This window comes from Mustela putorius, unplaced genomic scaffold (assembly GCF_011764305.1).
Source record: "Mustela putorius furo isolate JIRA1106 unplaced genomic scaffold, ASM1176430v1.1 tig00000083_pilon_pilon_pilon, whole genome shotgun sequence".
Taxonomy (NCBI): Eukaryota; Metazoa; Chordata; class Mammalia; order Carnivora; family Mustelidae; genus Mustela; species Mustela putorius.
The window spans coordinates 31,885,865-31,908,781 of record NW_025421273.1 but is presented as its reverse complement, the minus strand read 5'-3'; the positions used below and the strand labels follow the sequence as shown (position 1 = coordinate 31,908,781).

Below are 22,917 nucleotides of genomic sequence, written 5' to 3'. Positions count from 1 at the left end.
TCAGAGGTATAACATAAATAAATGTTAAAATTAAAAATCCTCTAATTTATTTCAATTAAATACTCATTAAACCCCTGTGATGACTAGATGCTGGGGGAACAAAAATTAATATGGCCTTATACCTCAAGGGTTTTGCAATCTAGAAAGGAAGATAAAGCATAAACAAATAATGTCAAGATAATATAATAAGAGGTATCAAAGATTTTCACACTGGATATTATGGGAACCTAAAGAAAGGGTCCTTAACCTAACCTGGGGATGTGGGGAAAGCTTCTGGAAAAGGATTGTGCCTGAGGTGAGCCCTGAGAGCAGGGAAAGAAAGGCTTCTCCATACATGAGAGCGGAGAGGGAATGAGGCAGGAAGCAGCACAGTGCTCTGACAGTGCACAGGGCCGTGTGTGCGTGTGTGTAGCTAATCATTTGATATTGCTATCATAAAAGAAAAGTGAGATAGGAAAAGGGGAGATAGAAAGCTAGGAGTCAGACTGAGTAGAGGCCTGAGTCAAAAGAGGTCCTTGAATGCCAGGCTGAGAGGCTTGGACATCTCTTATAAAGAGATGGTAAGCCTGAAGAAAACTTTAAGGAGAAAAATGGCAATTCTGAGATTTTCCTTTTAGATGTAAAACTCAGACAGCACTGTGAATAGTAAAGCAAAGCTAGAAAAGGCTGGAAAAAGACAGACCAGTGAGGTGTCTATTACAATTAATAAGCTAGAGATGGTAAAGCCTGGTTGAAGACAAAGCAGTTACAGTGAAGGAGAGAGAAGGGAGAGGTCCCAGATGCATTTTAAAAGTAAAATGGGATGGCTCTGGTGACTTACTAGATGAGGGGATGCAAGACTGAGAGGAGTAAAGGATGACCACCTGGCATTTGGCCTTAATGACTGCTTAGATGAGAGTACAACGAACTGAGAGAGAAAAAGCAGTTTTGTTTCATTCTTAATTTCATCTTGTTTTTAACCTTTTTTTTTTTTTTTGAATAGTGGGTAGAGGAAGATAAATGAATGAGTTCATGTTGAGATATGTTAAGCTTGAGTTAATTATTTTAGAGGTGAGAACTGCAGATGTAAATTTTAGAGTAATGAACAAACAGAACCAAGAAAGCAGGTAAAAAAGCCTGAGGAAAACATGTGAAAAGAAGAGCAGCAGAATTGGGGTGCGATGGGCCACGGGAGAACACCGGTGCTTCACTTAAGAGGGGCAGAGAAGGATGGCCAGTGGAAGAACCTGAAAGGTCACAGTGACAGGTGCGTGGAGAGATCAGTGCTGTGAATGCCAAGTATGACTTTCACATGGAGAGGTTGACAAAGAAGCAAAATACACCAGTAGCAACTGCGTTTTCTGAGCATTGGCTACTTATTAGTCACTGTGCCCTTTTTATAGATCGTGTCTCTTCTAATCCATGTGCTATCGATGATGCATCTGAAGCTTGGCAAAGTCATACAACTTACCCAAGGTCACAGGGTGAGCTGGCAGAACTGGGATCTGAACCCACATCTGTTGGATTATAAAGTCCATGTTCTTAACTCTACTGGGTGGACTTCTTCAGGATGCAACTTAAAATTATCAGAAAGAGGAATGTTCTATAGTGCTTTTCCGAAAAGCAGATCTTAGAAATGTCCAATAATCTCAAATGAATACTTAATATATAATGAGGTCATTACACATTTGATCAGTTTATACAGTCAAAATAGATTATCTTGATATATTTCTTCAAAAATTTTTAAAGATTTTATTATTTGACAGAGAGAGAGAGAGTGTGTGAGAGAGCATAGGCAGAGGAGGGCCAGGGGAGGGGCAAAGGGAGAGGCAGAAGCAGGCCCCCACTGAGCAGAGAGCTTGAGGTAGGGCTCAATCCCAGGACCCTGAGATCATGACTTGAGCAGAAGGCAGATGCTTAACTGACTGAGCCACCCAGGTGCCCATTCAAAATCTTTTTATTTCATAAATACCACACTTGTAAAATTATGAGAATAACAAAGTTTAACACCGGGCAATGCACTCAACTGATTCGAGCACTGTTGCAGGGAAATCAAAAGGAAGGCCCTGGGCCTGGATGCCTCAGCTGGTGAAACATCTGTCTTTGGCTCAGGTCATGATCCTGGAGTCCTAGGATCAAGACTACATAGGGCTCCCTGCTAAGTGGGGAGTCTGCTTCTTCCTCTGCCTGCCACGCCACGCCCCCTGCTTGCGCTCTCTGTGTCAAATAAGTACATGAAAGCTTAAAAAAAAAAAAAAAAAAAAAAAAGGAAGGCCATGGATGGCCCAGTCAGTGTCCTGCAGAAGAAAATGAAGCACCCTAGACCTAAGTCTGATCAGCTTTCTCACAAACATCACTACTGGTTTCAAGGAAAGCCAGATAGGGTGTGCACAGGTTAGCACAAACCTACCACAAACATGGGAAAAATTTGCTAAAATAGATATTCTTTTTTTCTTTTCCTTTTTTTCTAAGAGATATTCTATAAAAGGTTTACTTTAGATAATAAATTATCCATCTCAACATAGACAAGGTCACATTTGTTACAAAAGTTGCAATTTTCCTATTTCCCACTAGAGGAAGCAATGGTATTACTCTTACCATTTGGTGGATAAAAGACTGCATATTCTTCTAGTCCTAGTTTTCCTGCAAGAAAAACCATAGAAAGTTTCAATATGATTAAAATAAATCTTTAAAAAACAACTAATTTTGTGGATGTACTCATAATGGTGTTTTGAAAACTACTAGAGTTACCGGCTCCTTTGACTTCGTTTCAGGATATGGAATTAATTTGAAAATCTACCAGCTAATCTTTTGATATTAGCAAATCTTTTCCTCAAAGTCAACAGTATAAACTTAAGTATGAGCAACTGATACAAAGTAATTAAAATAACAACTGCTTTCAACTTCCTTAAGAACTTAAGAAGAGAAGCATCAATTTAGAAGCATAGACTTGTTTTGCTAACTATAAATAATTCTAATCTATTCATTAAAGTAAGTCCTAAGCCTCACAATGCCTCATTAGCTTACATGCCTTTGGAATGTACTGAAGAGTTAAAAATTAAATGTCTTAAACCATATAGTGGTAATATTTTCTGAATCTTAAAACGGTTTATGTGGTCTAAGAATGAGGCTAAATATTGGGAATCAGGATTGTTTCAGAAAATTAAAGTAATTTCACCATAATCAAACATTTAAAAGTAGTTTTAAAAAATAGCTTTCCCTCAAAAAAAACCAACCAAAATCAAAACTAGCTTTCCCTCAACTCTTAAGGTTCTGAGTTTTTTCCTGCTTTCCACTGAATATGTTAAAGTAGCTTTTATCTTGACAGTTTTTTTCCCCCCTTATACCTTTGAGTCTATTGACTAGTCTCATGCATTCTTGTACTTGGCTTTACGGTAAGCTTTTAGTGGGAAAAAAAAAAAAAGAAATTTTTTTTTTTTTGAGAGTGGTGACAGAGAGGAGAAAAGAATAAGGAGTATGAACAACTTAGGTTAGGGTGAAGATAACAAAGATAACAAAGACTGAGCTTGTGAGTAAGGAAAGATTGGAATAATGAAAAGTGGATGTGTGAGAGAGAGAGGGAGAGATATGGATGGTACAGAACGCCAGCTGGACATTAAATATAGAGCTAGGTGAAAACCCTTGTAAATTTCTCAGTGGTAAGAGACTGGGAGCATCTGTTGTTCTACTGGAGTGACTCTGGTGAACTTCTGGATGAGGACTGGTCACCAGAAAGATCAAGTAATTATTAGAACCTTGGAATTTTCAGCTCCGTCTGCCATTTTCCAGAGAGGGAGACAAGTGCTGGAAATGAGGTCAATAACTGCTCATGCCCACCCCAGGAAGCCACCACAAAATCCCAGTAATAAGGCATTCAGAGAGGTTCCAGGTAGGCAGACACACAATCACTGGGAGGATGACACACCACCTGCCCACCGGAGCAGAAGCGCCTATGCTCAGGACACTCCCAGACCTTGTCCTATGTATGTCTTCATCTGGCTGTTCATCTGTGTCCTTTATCATGCTTTTTTAAAAACTGGCAAATGGACATGTTTTCCTCGGTTCTGTGAGCCCCTCTAGAAAATTAATTGAATTCAAAAAGCAAGTTGTTGGACACCCCCCACACCCCCAATCTACAGCCAACTGGTCAGAAGGACAGCAGGTTATGTAGACCTGTCCTAGGGCAGGGACTATAGTAATCAGGTTAGACAGACTTGGGAGATACAGGAGAAATAGTTTCTTTCTTTATGGGAACAGCAGAACCATCATACACAATGGGGTTATAAGCTCTCAGTGTTGGGTGTTCACCACTTAATAAAAAGAAATTGGTAAAAGCTTCCAGCTGAAATCAGATCTGTTGTCAGGTGACAGCAAGATATTGAAATAGCAATATCTTGTAGGCAGCTAGTGATAAAGAAGAGTAGAAAGCCCTCAAATAGAAATTAGAGAGCTAATAGCATATAAATTACATCAAAATTTAAGGGTGGTAGACCATTCCAAGGGAAGGGATAAAGAAGGGAGAAAAGGAAGTAGAAAAAGCAAATTTGTGTGATAAACTCATAATTAGGAGGGAAAGTCAACAGATATGACAAAAACACCAACGGAGGAGAAAGAGGCAGGAAAGATAAAAGAGGCAACTCTAAGTGCTGCTTCTGGAAACCACTTGCTTGTGATTGTGATGAGTTGCTTGCTCCCTGATTTGAGTAGGAGTGAAAGCACGGTTAAAATAACCTGAGAGAAATCTTGTACTTTACAATAAAAAATTCAACAACACCAACAAATGTTATAAAATATAACAGACTTGGTATGACTTTGTATATCTTAAAGAATACTCCCTTAATGTAACTAAAATTTTACCTCTTATGTATTCAACAACACCAATAAAAGCTATAAAATGTAACAGTCTTGGTATGATTTTGTAAGTCTTAGAGAATACTCCCTTCATGTAACTAAAATTTTAACTAAAAATTTTACCTCTTATGTATGATTTCGGTGGTGAAGCACTGTTGTACGCAAAATGACCCAACACAGATGTGTCCCGGGAAAAACAAAGCAATACCTGGGTACAATAGTGTAAGAAACAAACAATTAAGCACTGTTTTATAACAGGTAATTTATTGCTATTTCCCTCTTAGGAGGAGCAGGATGGAATCTTTCCAGTTCAGTGTGGTATCTGGAAATGGGAGGAGCGCCCTCTATTGGTACACTTATGCTAAGTGTTTTAGTGGATGCTAATGTGATTTTTCACTCAAAGTTGACCCAAAGATTTCTCACTGTTAGCCTTGAACAATAGCAGATAATGTATGGCACTAAATACCATTTGATTCTTTTATTGTTTTCTGTCTGGAAATGAGAAACAGCTGGGAGAAATTTAACCCAGTAACAAATGTGTAGCGGGGACCCTAGTTAACTAGAGTGGCACAGAGTCATTTGGGAAGTGCAGGAAACTGGACCTAGAGTCTTCGCAGGAATGCAGCAGCTGGCAGTTGGGCATGTCAGGGTACAAGGGAAGGCAACTCATGGCATCTAGAAGGGAAGGCAGCTGGAGAACAAGTGGCAGCCCAATACAGGTTAGTAGCTGGTTGTTCTGCCCAGCAGGTGGAGTGTGGCATCTGCCTGGAGATGAAAACAGGAAGGGCAGAAAGTCAGAATCAAGGATATTCTTAGGAGGAACTGGGTTGCTGACATCAGCTTAGAATCTTGGGGCAAAAGGTTGATCCCAAGGTGAACGGTGACAGGAAATCTGGGTCCTGGTATTGGAAGACCTGGGATTCAAAAGATATTACTGAGAAAAGAATTGGAAATGCCAGGAGAAAGGCAGAAGTCCAGTTAATAGAATAGGGGCACAAGGTCAGGGTTGGACTAGCCGCAGGAGCCAATAAAGAAACTGTAGATCCAAGGCATAAGAACGGAGCCCAGCTTTAGAAAAAAAATAGATAAGGAGATTGCACATCAGTGAGGCCTGATGGTGAAATGTATACCAGCCACTACCACTGATTTGTTTTTATTGTATTTTAAAACATTATACAAGGAATACATGGTTATGGTAAAAATTAGAAGTACAGATCATCAAATACCCCTAAGCCCAGCTGTGTTAACATTCTGATGTATATCCTTTCAGACTGCTCTCATATGTACATCCATTTTTCAAGCAGAATTATGTATGCAATTCTACAATCCATTTTTCTCAATAATATAAATATTCTCTGCTCATATTTTTAATGTTGCAGAAAATGTGTCACTATATGGATAAACAATAGTTTATTTAACCTTTTATTGTTGAACATTTAATTTTTCCACTTTTCCCAGCTGTAACAATGCTGCAATAAACCTCCCTATAGTTAAATATTTATGTACAGCTTTATTTAACTTCCTAAAACTGGACTAGCTGTCTGGTGAAAGCAATGGGCATTTTATTTTATTGTTATTATTTTTTAAAGATTTATTTATTTATTTGACAGACAGAGATTAAATTTATTCTCTCACAGTCCTAGAGACCAGAGATCCAAAATCAAGGTAATGTTAGGGCCACACTCCCTCTGAAGCTACTGGGGGAAAATCCTCTCTTGTCTCCTCCACCAGTTTCTGGTGTCTCCAGGTGTTCCTTGGCTTGAAACTGTACAACTCTAACCTCTGCCTCTGAATTCACACATTCTTCTCTTCTTTCTCCTCTAGGTCTCTCTTTTTTGTTGAAGTATAGTTGACATACAATGTCATATTAGTTTCAGGTGTATAATATGGTGATTTCACAATTCCAAACATTATGCAATATTCACCTCGTTAAGTGTACTTACCTTCTATCACTACACAAAGTTATTATAATACTACTGACTATAACCCTTATGCTCTACTTTTAATCCCTGTGACTTATTTATTATACAACTGGAAGTTTTCACCTATTTTGCCTATCCTCCCACCTCTCTCCTGTCTGGCAACCACCAGATTGTTCTCTGTATTTATAACTCAGTTTTTGTTTTTCGCTCATTCATTTGTTTTGTTTTCGTAGTTCTACATATAAGTGAAATCACGTGGTTTTTGTCTCCTCTGCCTGACTCATTTCACTTAGTATAATACTCTCTAGGTTCACTCATGTTGCTGCAGATGAAGAGTAATGAGTGGGTAAAAAGGGTGTGGTATATAAATACAATGGAATATTACTCAGCCATAAAAGAGTGAAATCTTGCCATTTGTATAGCATTTCTGATAAATTCATTTTGTGTTAAAATCATTACCTATCTGGAATTTGTTTTGACACTGCACTGCTAGAGTTCTAATTAGAATTTGAACTCTACCACTTACTAGTTGTGTGGCATTGGGAAGTTACTAGATTTCGTGGTGTTTCAGTTTCCTCACATGCAATATGCATACCATAAGATCTATATCAAAGGCTGTTGTAGGGCTTAATTAATATACATAAAGTGTGTTGGGGTGCCAGAGTGGCACAGTCAGTTGAGTATCTGACTCTTGATTTTGTCTCAGTTCATGATCTCAGGGTCATGATCTCAAGTCTTGTGTCAGGGGGAGTCTGAGAGTCTCTCTCCCTCTCCTTGACACCCCCCCGCCCCGCTTGTGCTGTCTCTCACTCTCTCTCTCTAAAACAAATCTTTTTAAAAAAAGTGTGCAGAACAGTGCCTAGCACACGGTGAATATTATCAAGATGTTAGCTAGTATTACTACTACTATTACTTTAATTTTAATCTATATTCTGTATTTCCCCACCCACTAGTATATTTTACTTGGTCTTTATTTATACGGCTCAAGACTGTCATGTTTCTTCAAATTTAAATTTTCTTTATCCCCATTTCTGGAAAATTCTCAGCCATTATCTTTTTGGATGATGCCTTTACTCCATTCTCTGTTCACTTCTACTTGACTTCTGTAAGATGTGACTGAGCTACACTTACTTGACTTATTTAATTACTTTTATTCTGTGCTCCATTCTGAATGATTTCTTTTCTTTTCTTTTTAGATTTTATTTATTTATTTGACAGAGAGAGATCACAAGTAGGCAGAGAGACAGGCAGAGAGAGAGGGGGAAGCAGGCTCCCGGCTGAGCAGAGAGTCCGACGTGGGGCTCGATCCCAGGACCCTGGGATCATGACCTGAGCCGAAAGCAGATGCCTTAACCCACTGAGCCACTCAGGCGCCCCTCTGAATGATTTCTATAGATGTTATCTTTTAAAATCAGTTCACTAATTCTTTCCTTCTGTTTCTACTACGCCCTGGACACTCTTCTAGGTGCCTGGTGTTTGGGATATAACAAAGGAAACAAGCAAACAAATTAAAAAAAAAAAAAAAAAAACCTCTCTGTGGAGCTTAATTATGGTGGGGGTAATAAATAGCAAACATAACAAATAACTACATGATATGGTATTTTAGGTTGTAGGTGTTATGGAAATACAGTAAACGGGAAATGGGAAAGGGTTGCCATTTAAGAGCAAGGGCTCAGAACTTTTTCATACTGTTGGTGAGAATGCAAGTGGGGGTAGCCACTCTAGAAAATAGAATGGAGGTTTCCCAAAAAGTTGAAAATAGGGCTACCCTATGACCCAGCAATTGCACGACTGGATATTTACCCCAAAAATACAAATGCAGTCATCTGAAGGGGCATCTGCATCCCTATGTTTATAGCAGCAATGTCCACAATAGCCGAATTATGGAAAGAACCCACCAGGTGTCCATCAACAGATGAATGGATATATATATTATTCATACACACACACACACACACACACACAAAATCTCCACACGATGGTATACTACTCAGCCATCAAAAGAATGAAATCTTACCATTTGCAATGATGTGAATGGAACTAGAGGGTATTATGATAAGTGAAATAAGTCAATCAGAGAAAGACAGTTATCATATATTCTCACTGATAAGTGGAATTTAAGAAACAAAACAGAGGATCTAGGGAAATTGAGGGAAAAATAAAAGAAGACAAAACCAGAGAGGGAGACAAACTATAAGAGACTCACAATCATAGGAAATAAACTGAGGGTTGCTCAACGAGACAGGGATGGAGCGATGGGGTAACTGGGTGATGGACATTAAGGAGTGCACGTGATGTAAGGTGCACTGGATATTATATAAGACTGATGAATCATAGGCCTGCTGAAATCAGTAATATATGTTAATTAAATTTAAATTAAAAAAGTCTAAATGTTAAAACAAAATAAAACAAAAACAGAGTGCTCAGGGTAGAAATCATTGAGAAGATAACTTTTTTTTTTTTAAGTTCAGTTAGCCAACATTTAGTATATCATAAGTATTTGTTGTAGTGCTCAACGATTCATTAGTTGTATGTAGATAACATCTAATCAAAGACTTGAAAGGACTTGAGAAAGTTAACATACAGATATCCAGGGGTAGAGCATTCCAGGCAGAAGAGTCAACAATCTAAAAGCTGCTAAGGCTGGACAATGCCTGATATGTGAGAGGAACACCATGAATACAACTGTGGCTGGAGCAGATGAGTGGGAAGAGATATGTGAGAAAAGTAAAGAGAGACGGAATTATGCAAGGCATTGCAGGCCACTGTCAGGATACTGGCTTTCATTGTAAGTGAAATGGAGAGCCACTGCAGGCAGGGTTTTCAGCAGAGGAGTATAATGATCTAACTGATATTTTATAAGGATCACTCTAGCCACTGTGAATAAATTGGCCATGGGGGTGGGGCAGGGGCAGAAGGAAGGAGACCCTTTAGGAAACTACTGATAATAGCCTAGACTAAGCTGGTAGCAGTGTGTGCTGGGCACTGGGATGTGCCCCCCAGATTCTCTTTAGGAATAAAGGAATTCGCTGCTAGTGGTGCTGAAGCAGTCGATCCTCAACTACCCTCAGCAGTCAGCTCCTTTCAGGGAATGCCTCTGCTCAAGAGAGCTATTTTGTTCAAGGATCATGCCCCTTTCCTGGAATGGCCTGCATCCGATGACAACTGATACTTGGCAAAAAGGTCTGAACTTGCTGCCCCCATCTCAGGATTAGCTGAGGCTTCCATTTATACTGTATTGCAACTAGACTTCTTCCTCTGCTCAATCCTGCTTTATTCATTGCCATTCTACAGGTGTTGATCGTAAGAGCACTCTGTAATAAATCTTTGGCATGCTAATCTCAATTTGGGTCTCCTTCCCTGGGAACTCATCTTGCAACAGAGTGAAAGTGGGAAAAAATGGTCAAATTCTAAATATAATGTCAGAAAAATAGGAATCAAGAATAATGCCAAGTGGAAGGATGTTTGATTTGAATAAGTGTAAAATGGGGTTACCATTAAGTGAGATAGGGAGAGCTGAGTGGAACAATTTTGGGAATGATTTCAGGGCTTCAGTTTTCAACGTACTGTATTTCAGGTATCTGCAAAATACCTAAATGAGGTATTAAATAGGCAGTTGGAGATACCAGTCTGGAGTATGGGAGAGAAGTTTGGACTCAAGGTATGAATTTAGAAGTTATCAACATACAGATGATAATGAAAGTCACAAGATAGGTGAGCTTGGTGAAATCAGCAAGTGAGTAGGTATTACTAGAGAAAAGATCAAGAACTGAGACCTGGGACACTTTAACCAAAGATATGAGGGAGAAGGGAAGGAACCAGTCTTGGAGGTTAAGGAGTAACCAAGAGAGGTGAATTTCCCATGATGCTAATGAAGGGTCTCTTTAGGACCTCTCATTTGGATGGGTCCCTTTGAGTGCTGGGAATTGCTGGGAGGTGTAGTGTCCTCTAAGTAAGGAGGGCAAGTCAGGATGTGACCAGAAAACATTTCTAAGTATGCATTTCTAGTAAACTGCCTAATAAGATCTCAGAAAAAGGGGACCTGACAATCTAACTGTTCTAATAATTAGTTATGATTTTCCCTCTTCTTCTAAACCATTACGCATGTGCTTACCTAATTATGATTTATTTGTAATATATTTTCTATCTTTAAAGGGTTTCCCAAATTATATAAACTTTAGTTCCCAAAATGCTAGATTTGCCTCTGGTGACCAGTAAAGTAAGAGAAGAACCAAAAACAGTGTAGTGTCTTAAAAGCCAAGTGAAGAAAGGGCACAATTAGGTCAAATGCTGTTGAGAGATCAACTTATTTATTTATTTATTTTTTTAAAAGATTTTATTTATTTATCAGAGAGAGAGGGGGGGAGAGAGCAAGCACAGGCAGACAGAATGGTAGGCAGAGGCAGAGGGAGAAGCAGGCTCCCTGCTGAGCAAGGAGCCTGATGTGGGACTCGATCCCAGGACGCTGGGATCATGACCTGAGCCGAAGGCAGCTGCTTAACCAACTGAGCCACCCAGGCGTCCCGAGAGATCAATTTAGAAGAGGAATGGCCATTGGTCATTAGAATTAGTTATTGGGGACCTTCACAAAAGCTGTTTCAGCTCAGAAGGTAGAACACCATATACAGTGTTCAGTATCTGACTTTTTTTTAACTTAATAATGAATTTTAGAGATCCTTTCAAACCAGTACATATGAATATATTGCTGCTTTATATAAAGCTACTTCATTTTAAGAGCTGTACTGTATTTCATTATAGATATATACCATAATTTAATGGGTTAGTCACCAATAAATGAACATTTAATAAATTTTCAACTTTATGCTATTTCTGGCAGAGCCAAAATAATTTGCCTTTTACTGTGTCATTTTCACATATATATGAATATCTCTGTAGGACAAATACATAGAAATAGAACTGTCCAGAGGATAGGTGCATTGAAAACTGTGATGAACTGTCATAAAAGGTTATGTAGTCACATTATTTGGTATCTTCTATCCAGAATTTCTTTATATTTACAGTGTGAGTGAACTCAGTCTCTTTGTCATCCAACTCTTTATTTTCCACTGTATATTCTAACTGATTACTTCTCATTTTTACAAGAGTAAATAATTTTAATATTTTTTGGGGTAAACACATATTTTACTGAATTATTTTATTAGTTCTAATAGCTTTCAGTTAATTCCTTTGAATTTTTATGTATCTATACTTGATAATAATTTTATATTTTTTCTAATATCTGTAACTCTAATTTATTTTTCTTATCTTGTTCATTGGCTAGAAATTCCAAAATGATTCATGCTCTTTCTTTGCTTTAGTGGGAATATCTCTAGTATTTCAACCTTAAGTAACATTAACTTATGTTAAGATGGCAAAGGTTGGTTTCACACAAATATTATACGTCATGAAAAATACTTCCATTCTTTTATATAAAGATTACAGAAAAAAAGGATGTTAAGTGCATAACAGTGTATATATACTTAACACTACCAAACTGTACAGTTAGAAATGGTTAAGATAGTAAATTTTATGTTTTGTTTTTTTATAAAAATATAATAAAATAGTTGTTACTAAATACAGTTTCAAATATGTTTTGGGCATCTATTGACATAATCATATCTTTTTTGTTGAGATATAATTAACTCATAGTAATATTATAACAGTTTCAGGTATACAGCATAATGAGTCAATATTTGTATATACTGTAAAATGATCATAATTATATAATTTTTATTTTTAGACCTATAATTGTGATGAATATCTGCCAATAATTTAGTAAAATCACTAAGTTCTAAAAAATCCCAAATCTATAAAATTTTATCAAATCAGTAAATAACATTAATCCCTTCTCCTGTCAAACTTTCCTGTACCACCATGGTAGATAAAATAATGCTCCCCCAAGAAACACCCACATCTTAATCTCAACTTGGGGCTTGGTCCCAGGACCCCAATATCATGACCTGAGCCAAAGGCAGATGCTTAATCGACTGAGCCACCTGGGTGCCCCTTAAGTATTTTTTTTTTTTAAGATTTCTTTCTATTTATTTTTGAGAGAGAAAGGGAGTGTGTGCATGCGTAAGTGGGGGGAGGTGTAGAGGGAGAGGAAGAGAGATAATCTCAAGTCGACTCCAAGCTGAGAGTGGAGCCCAACGTGGGGCTCCATCCCACAACCCTGAGATCAGGACCTGAGCTGTCACTAAGAGACGGATGCTCAACTGATTGAACCACCCAAGTATCCCAGGAAGGGATTATTCTAGATTATTTTGTTAGGTCCAACATAACCACAAGGATCCTTGTAAATGAAGGAAAGAGGGAACAGGGTCAGAATCAGAGAAATCTGAAGATACTATCTGTTAGCTTTGAAGATGGAGAAAGGGACCATGAGCCAAGAAATACAGGTTTATCTTAAAAGCTGGAAAAGGCAAGGGAATGTATTCTCCTTCAGAGCCTGTAAAAGGAACACAACTCTGACAACACTTTGATTTTAGCTCACTAAATCTCATTTTAAACTTCTGATCTTCAGAACTGTAAGAAAATATACTTGTTTTAAGCCACTAAATTTGTGGTAATTTGTTACAAAAGCAATAACAAAATAATACAATTAATATAACTAATGCAGTAACATGGCTACTATAATAATAAACCAATGCAACCAATAATAAATTAATATAATTAAAGTAAAATAATGCCAAAGGAAAATATACTTAATCTTTCTAGCATTGCCTGGAAAGAAAACAATTTCTAAAGAAATGTTCATATTAATTCTCCCTTAGCAGCTGGTGGGAACATACTAATGTTAGGAGAAGATCTGTGCTTAAATATAAGCACAGATATAAGCCCTGAGTCTCTGTTGCCCTAGAGAAGACAAGATATCTGAGACCGCTCTAGAGAGAATCCTGGTGACTGTAAGGTGATAATGCCAGAGGTGGTATGTCAGACATTATGTTCTGATGGGCCACCCTAGCATACAAGCAAAGATCTGCCAACTTCCATTCTAACCCGGGTTGTTTTAGCTTCTGAGATTCCAAATTTGTATCTGTAAGGAAGTAACAGTTCAGTTGTAAATTTGCTATAAAATTTTGTGATTATATAAAGACAACAATTTCAATTAACCAGACACTAACTAGCAAATTAACTAGGAAGTTTAACTTTGATTACTTACTAATTAAGTGAAAACTGAACTTTATAAGGATAAGGCTATACATGGTAATGATTTACTTTATGTAGGAGAGCTGTAAGAAACTGCATTGTGATTCCCAGCTATTGTTTATACAGCAGAATTACATCTAAAATGTCCACATATAGCTATAAAAGATTTACTTGAGCCTATAGTTTTCTTCAGTCTCTTGAATACATATATATGGTGAATGTTTCTAAGAAATAAGTTATTTATGTAATAAAAAGCACATAAGGAGCAATTGATATCAATTAGAAATCACTTTAACTTAGAATTATTACACAATTTTTTTCATTTGCAGCTTTTGCATTTTTATTCAAACCAACTTAGAGAATTTTAAACGATAAATTTTCAAAAAAGATTCTTTAAAACACTCTTCATTGATTCAAATTTTCATAAATTAAAGGGCAAAATTTACAAGGACTTTGAAACTGGGCAGCCCTAACTTGGGGTTATGGTAGCTGTACTGAACTTGGGCTCTGAGCCTCTGCTTCTCCACTGGGAAAAACGTGAATAAACCTACCTTATGGTTTTTGGGTAATTCTTATGGGTTAGAATAACTAATAACATAATATAATATATAATATTATTATGTATAATATATAGCTAATAACATAACTAATTCTTATGGGTAAGAATTAGTTACGAAATATATAAAGTATCTAGAGCAGATCCTGGAACTTAACAGGCAATGCATAAATAAATGACAAAAGGACTGACAATCTCTCTTGCAATGATTGGAGAATACTGGGAGAAAAATAAAATACAAAGCTTTTTTCTGGACTAATTTCTTGCTTAGGTATTGGCTCTCATCTTCTTATCACATTCTTTTAGAGAAAAACAAACATTTAGAATCTTTCCCTTCTCTGTCTCCCTGGCTTCCAACCTATACATTCTTTCTGTATGACTAATCTGAATTCCTGGAACCACCAAGCTTGTAACTACCAAAAACCTGAAAATCTGGTCATTCTTGAATCTTACATTTCTCGCAACCTGCATATTTAGCCAGTCACCAAAATCTTCCTTTGATAGTTGCTCTTCCTTCCTTCATTCTCCCCTTCCTTCCCTTCCACCTTCCACAAGTATTTATTGAACACATACTGTGTGGCAGGCACTGGTTAAATTTATTGCATGTCACTTGGTAAAATCAATGGGAAAAATAATGCAGACACGAGGGATAATGCACGCACACATGCACAAGTATATACTGGGAGAAGTTTGCTACTTAAATTAGGACCTGAAAGTAGTCAGGAAGAAGTAGTCAGTACTCGGGTAATAAGGCTTTTGGCAGAAGAACAGCTCCTGGGAGCACATAGGTAAGCCTGGAGTTTAAGGGAGAGGTCCAGAAAATGGGGAGTTGTTAGTACATGGGTGATATAAAGATGTGAGAATAGATGAGATCACCAAAGGCAAAGACAAAAAGAAAAAAGAGGCCTGAAGACTTATCCTTGGGGTACTCCAGGATAAGACACTGAGAGGAGGAGAAACCAGCCAAGGGGAATGAGAATGCCAGCTAGTAAGACAGAAGAAACCAAAAAGCAAAATATCCTGGAAGAGAAGAGAAGAAAGAGAAGAGATGAGGAGACTGGATGATTCACCAAATGAGATGAGGAAGAGGAGAGATGGAAACTCAACTAATGGGACTCAGCAATGGGAAGTCACTTGTGACTTTAGGGGAATAGCTGGGCAAAAAAAAAAAAAAAGTAATAAAGAAGGATACAAGAGACAACAGGAGGATAGAAATGGAAAACAATACGGATTTTTTTTTTTTTAAAGACGTTATTTATTTGAGAGAGAGAGAGAGAGAGAGAGAGCGAGAGCACGAGCACAGGCTGCTTGCTTATGACCTGAATCAAAGGCAGACTTGTAACCCACTGAACCACCTAGGTGCCCCAATATCTATGGATTTTTTAAAAGAAGTTTTGCTGAATAAGAAAACAGAGGAATGGGACTGTAGCTGGAAGGTCTAGGGATCAAGAAAGATTCTTGTTTCAGGGTGTCTGGGTAGCTCAGTCAGTTAAGTGCCTGACTTCGTTGACCTCTCAGGGTCCTGGGATTGAGCCCTGTATTGGGCTCTCTGCTCAGTGGGGAGTCTGCGTCTTCCTCTACCTCTGCCCCTCCCCCAGCTCATGCTCACTCTGTCTCTCTCAAATAAATAAATCTTTAAAAAAAAAAAGATTTTTGTTTCATTTTATTTTGCTTTGCTTTTTGGATGAGAGGAATAACAGCATATTTGTATACTGAGAGGAGTGACCCAATAGATACGAGAAAATGGACAATAGAAAAACTAACAACTGCACTGTGGCTGAGTACCTCTTTTGAGGTTAGTGGTCATGAACATAAAGCACAGCTGATTATCATGGTTGCATGTTTTTCTCTGGCCACATTCAAAAGCATACTCCTGTCACAGAATTGGTAAAGAATTGTATTTAGCCAGGGTTAAGGTTTGGTCAGGTCATTACTACTAGACAGTGGGAGGAAGGCAAGGGAGTTGAACATGTATTCAAGAGGAAGTGATTATAATGATGGATAGATCATGGTACTGACATTTCTTTATTCGTCCTCTCTTGTCTATTCACACAGACCTTGCTCTCTAACAGGTGCTCATTAACACTTACCTGAGCCACTGGAGCTGTTCATTGCTGTGCTAATCTCTCCTCACCAGTCACTGTATGTAAGTGGTTCATGTGCATTTTTGTTTTTTTCCATTCTCCTCCTCATTCCTTGCCTTTAAGAACCAGACATTTCTGTTCTGGAGTCACCACTAAACTGTACTACGCCTAGAATTTATGTCTACTTTAACTGTATTTGCATGGAACATTACATAGACTTAGAGCATTTATCAAATTATAACTATGTATTTGCCTTTCCCTTCATTTTCCACTAAAATGTGAGCTTAATAAAATCCTTTTATGTGGCACCAAACACAGTGCCTGTATCAGAACACAATATAATGTGATATGGATACATGAACAAATGATATATGATTGCCCCTCGGCCTTCCTTAAACTCCACTCAATGGCATTAAAATATCTGTAAGTATAGCATACTCTAATATATCTGTATGGCTGAGTATATGCTAGATAAGCCAAACATAGGATAGAAGATCTGTCACACAAGAGAATGAGTAAATCCCCATGTCTTCCCTTTACTATACAGGGATTCTTCCTTATGGATATTTTATATACTTTGGGCCACAAGTTAACTTTTATAGGTTTTCATGATTTCTTAGAACCCCAAAATGATTAAATTACCCAGTTTACTTCTGTGGAATAAGGAGCATCTTCTGTATGAACACATTTTAAAGTTGGCAATTTAAAATTTTCAACATCACAAAGTATTTTTAAGAATTTCATGCAAAATAAAAACTAACTAAATTTTAGAACTAAACTAAACTGAACTAAAAAGTTTACCTCTTATCGAAGCATTATTTGTATAATAGTGTTGTTGCCTATAAAATTTAGGTAACTAGCATGAGACACTTGGGAACAGTGCCTGGTGTTTCCTTGTAACATAGGCCCAGATTTCCCTTAAAAAGAAAACCTACTGAAGGTTTTCTAATCTATCTATGGACACAGCAATGTCACATGTCATCTAACTTTGTAGTCTAGTCACAAAACTCAATAAATGGCTTAGGACTCAGGGCATGGCCAGAAACATTAAATTCATTTTATTATCATCAACAATTTCCTCACATAACAGTTATGTAGCTAGACAGTTCTGCCAAAGGAAAGCCTATAATTAACGATTAAAAAAACAAAACAAAACTATGCCTTCTCTCTCTCACACACACACATACACGCACATCTATGAATAATTTTTTTCCCAGAGAAAAATCAGAATTCAATTTCTGATAATAGAATATTATTTTCAATACATACAATTACATATATTTTTACTACATAAAATGAACTTTTCTTTAGTGAAACTAATTATAAAATAAATCATTAAAAGGTATAATCATGGAAAGTGTTTCCTTAACTTATCTGCATAATTCCCCAAGACAAAGCTTATGTATTATAATTATTCTTTTCCTTATTTTATAGGGATAAATATCCACATGAAAGCTTATTTAGTATTATTCCTGAAGTACTAAGAGTAGCAAAAGCCATGAGATCTATGGCTGAAAAAAATTACGTAAAATCTAAAAAAAAATACAATCGGGACTGGACTATTGATAAGAATAAAAAATAAAAGTTAATGCACACTCCTACAGTATCACTGTCTGTGATATGAATTAATAGCCAATGCTTTACATAAATACCTTAAAATAATTTCAAAACATTTTTAATGTTGTTTTTGTCTCCTTAACTAGGATAGAATGTGAGCCCATCAAAGGTAATATAATTTATGTATAATATAGAGATCAATAAAGATCAATAAATAATTACTGATGATTACTCTGCTTTTCTCAGAGAACACATCCATTGTTCATAAATAATTCTGTTTGTCAGACTTAGAGTCACTTACAAGTTTTCCATGTTTGTGTGGGAAAATGAGTATCTTTCTATATCCCCCCCCTTAGCCATAGGGAATATGTTCCAAGACCCCCAGTGGATGCCAGAAACCACAGGTAGTACAGACCCTGTGTACATATACTATGTTTTTTCTTACATATAAATATTATGATAAAGCTTAGCTTATAAATTAAGCATAATAAGAGATTAAGAACAATAACTCAAAGAAGAACAATTGTAACAATACTCTGCAATGTAAATTATGTGGATATGGTCTATCTCTCAGAAAAGGTCTTGTACTGTACTCAGCTTTCTTCTTTTTGTGAGTATGTGAGATAGTGAAATGTCTACGTGATGAGATGAAGTGAAGGGAATATGTAGGCATGTGATGGAGCCTCAGGCTACCATTGACCTTCAGACTATACAGCAGAAGGAGGATCATCTGCTTCTGGACCATGGTTGACTATGGGTAACTGAAACCATGGAAAGCAAAACTGTGGATAAGCAGGTACCACTGTACCTTCAAGGGTTAATTCTGGAACTTATTTCAAGAAACTGTTACTACTCTCATTTCAAAGGATACCCTTACTGATTCTGTTAGCTGAAGGAAGCAGATTTGTTACCTGGCAAGTCCCTTTCACCACCCCTAAAAAGCTTTTGTAATTGTAACGTGAAACTGACAATCCTCTTCTCCCCAATCACCAAAGGGGATGAAATTGTCAACTTTACACTTTCTCTTTATACTTTACCCACACGCTGAAGTAGAATAGTCAACATGTTATAAATCATGTCATTACCGATCTTTAGTTGATTTTATAATATATTTATTCCTGTGTTTAGTGTTGTAACAATTTCATGTTTCAAATAATTTGCACAGGAAGGACCAAAAAATTTAACAAGTTAAATTAAAATTTTTGCCAAGCAGTAGATATTTAGTTTGTTTGGTTTCATTTGTTTTATATCTTTAATATTGAGTAACATTAACTGATCTGTTTCCTTTAGGAGTGAGTTCACAAAAAGGATCTATCACATCTAGACCTAAACTCAACTTAAGGAAATCTTGAGCCCTGTATAATGACAGCCAATAATTCCTAAAATTAAGACTTCAGATAAAAGAAGAAATCTTCCTTCTCAACAATGAAAAAAAAATCAAACCGCATCAATGGAAAAACATATGATGTTAAGATAAGCATTTTCATTCAGTATCTACAGCATGGTATGCACTGGGACTAACACTGAGAACCAAAACACTATGGAATTTATATAGGAGAGACAATCTTAAATAATCACGCCATAAGAAGAGCTATAAATATAAGGCATGAAAAGTACTACATAGTACCTTAAAAGCACACTTCAGATGGTCATGACCGTGTTGTGTGTGTTTATGTAGGGAAGTAAGGTGTAGGTCAGGGAAGGTATATGTCAGGAACTGATATTTTAGCTGAGAGCTAAGGGAAAAATAGGAATTTACTTGGTGAAGAGGAGAGGGTAACGTCTGTCACATCAAAGGAACTGTAGATCTGATGGCCCTGGGGTAGAAAGGAACACAGGGAACTTGAGGAGTGAAACAATCAGTAGTTGGAACACACTGGGCCAGAGGGTTCAGGACAGAGGTAAGCAATGCGGCAGGGGAGCTGGGCCAGGCATGTAAGGTCATATAGGCCCCATGAGGGATTCTGGTCTTTCTTGGTTTTAATCACACAAGTGGCATGAATTGATTGGTGTTTTTAAAAGACCACTCTGGGCAATCAGCTAAGAAAAAGAAACAGAAGACATCTGAATAGGCAGAAAAAAAAAGTCTTATTTGTAGAGACAGGGAAACTGAGGGGACCCCATGAGAAAAAAGAGTTGCTTTATTTTTTCCCCTTTGCTTCTTTTCCAGCTTCTATTCTTACTAGGACCTGCACCCTTGCTCTATGCATGCCTTAATGTATGGTCCTCCTCATAAGGGATGAAGGGTTAATCATTTCTTTGGAGGCTTCCAGCATGACAGATACCATCTAAGGAATGACCAGGTGAGGCCATCATGTGCATATTCCAGACCACTGTCACTGAGCACCTTGACACTAAAACCTTCTGGCTCTAGGGAATAAGTGACTATGATGGACACTCGGACCCTGTCCTTGTTTTGACCAGTTCCTGGATGCCTGAGAAGACACGTGTTCCAGACCACAACGTCAATAAAAACCTGGGGCCCCAAACACAGGCTCCCTTGTTTCCTCTCCGAGGTTCCCAGACACTATCTGATCTGCTCACTCTCTCTCAGTAAACTCTGCTTTTGCCTCCTGCTGGTTCGAGTTTGATTTCCATCCCGTGTGCAGGCAAGGACCCTCTTGGCTGGTCCTAAGGACTCCCTCTGGGTCCTCAGACCCAGCTTGCCTGCATCATCTTGGCGACCACAAAGGGACCCACAGAGGAACATTGGTAACCCCCAGATTGAGTCTGCGAAGCACAACTTGTCTTTTGGGAACTGGTAAGTTCCTCCTCTTGGGAATAGAGCTAGTTTAATGCTGATGTAATTTTTGTCTCTGTGCTTCTCGTTTTCCTCCTTCATTCTCCAGGAGGAAGAAAAACTGGGAAAACTGGTCTGTGAGGCTGCGTTTCTTACTCCCCACTCTCTCTGTGCTCTGAAACTTTTTACTCTGGCTTTCAGACAACTTCAAGGCTATTAGTTGTCATGGGGGACTGAGTCACTCAGCTCTAAAGAAAAGGGACACTTGTTCCTTCCCGCCGAAAGGTGTTCTGAGACAACTAAGGACCAAGGGGAGTATCAGAGATTATTTGAGACAGGTGTGGTCCCATAGAAAAACTTCTGCCCAACCATGGTAATCAATTTTTGGCTCACTCAGGGATATGCAGGCATGTGTGTGTGCGTGCACACACACACACACACACACACACATAATAAAGAGTGGTCCTGGTGTCCCCAGTGGCAGTGGGTTTTCAGCTTATAGGGATGAGACACATGGCATCTTGTTGGATAAGGAAGGAGAAATGTGGCAAACTAGAATCTTTTGCACCCTTTTGCTCAATATGCCAGACCCTATCACTCCTCTACACCTGTATCTATCCCTCTGAATTTTTGCCTTTTTCACCCACTGTTCACCCCATCATTGAGTAATTACATTGTCTGACCATAGTATTCAGCATTAGCAGACTTCTCTATCCTTAAGAGATTATCTTTCCTTTCGGTTTCTAGGAAACTCCATGGCTTCTGATTCATTTGGCTAGGGCCACTGTAGCCAATGACTTTTTCCTCTGCCTTAGATCTCTGGCATTCTGAACAATATTATCCTAGAATTTTATCCTCGCTGTGCCCTAATCTGATTCCTTGCTTACAGTCCTAAATGGGAGCAAGAATGAGCATTCCCACAGATTCCCATTTGTTTCTTACATGATTAGGCACAATTTATGCTGAGAAGTTGAAAAAGAAGTTAATATTCTACTGTAATGGGGCTTGGTCCCAGAATCACTTGGGGATTTTCAATTACAGTACCATTTTACAGCTTGATTTATACTGTAAGAGGGCAAGGAAACTGAATGAAGTACCTTCTGGGTTACCTTTAAGGCCCTGTATCAGGACCCCAAAGGACAATGTAGTTTGCATGGCCTGAGTTCCTAAATCAGTGGAGGCACTTGACATCCTGTAACTGATTTTGATGTTTGATCTGACTTGGGGGAAACCGACAGACCTTATCATCTCATTGCTGTACTTTAGAGGAGGGAATGAGACCATGCATAGTTAAGCCAGTGAATTCAATAAAGTAAGGAAAGAAACTCAAGGAAAGGATGAAAATCCAGCTTTCTTTAGAGGCTCTCTGGTGGAGGCTTTCCAGAAGTATACCAATACAGATGCCAATTCTCCCGAAGAGCAGTCACTGTTCACTGTGCATTTTATCCTGCAATCTACAGCAGATATCAGGGGGAAATGACCGAAGGCAAATGGTGGGCCTCAAACTCCTATGAACCAATTATTGGATATGGCTTTTGCTGTCTTTAATAATAGAGACAGGGCAGAGAAGGAGAACAAGTTTGTCCAACATAAATACCATGCCCAACTTTTGGCCACAGCACTGGTGATCACTGTATATGGAAACCTGTGAAGCCGGACTTGGGCAAAGGCACACCAGAGCCCCCACTCACAAAAGGCTGGGTCTCAATCAATATGCCTTCAGTAAGATGGACAGTCACTGGAAAAAGGATCATCCCCATCTTAGAAGGAAGGTGGGTTCAGTCCCAAAACTTTTGCTGGCCAAAGTTATGGAAGACTGAAGGGTCCTGAGCTCTCCCTATGACTCTTCCTGAACATCTCAACATAATATACCAAGAGCCTCGGGCCATCTCTGATGGGGAAAGTAAGGATATTGAGTTTTTATTGGACACAGGAGCCATTTACTCTGTCCTGACTCAGCCTAATGGGCTTCTACCCCAGCACTCCTGTATAGTTACTGGAATAGATGGATGGCCACAGGTGGAACAATCTACTTGTCCACTAGCTTGTAGCATGGGCTGTCTCTTGTTTTCACATAGC

General features: G+C 38.1%; 1 protein-coding gene across 8 annotated transcripts in view; it reads right to left on the bottom strand.

Moving 5' to 3' along the window:
* TBC1D19 (TBC1 domain family member 19) overlaps positions 1 to 22,917 on the bottom strand; it is a 167,557-nt gene that overhangs the window by 28,674 nt on the left and 115,966 nt on the right. For all 8 annotated transcript variants that reach the window (XM_045076235.1, XM_013061521.2, XM_004762651.3 and 5 more), the window contains 2 exons: positions 4,954 to 5,038; positions 2,578 to 2,622 (listed from right to left, as the gene is read on the bottom strand). In XM_045076235.1, coding sequence (XP_044932170.1) covers positions 2,578 to 2,622; positions 4,954 to 5,038 — 130 coding nt within the window. The remainder of the gene's footprint in view (positions 1 to 2,577; positions 2,623 to 4,953; positions 5,039 to 22,917) is intronic.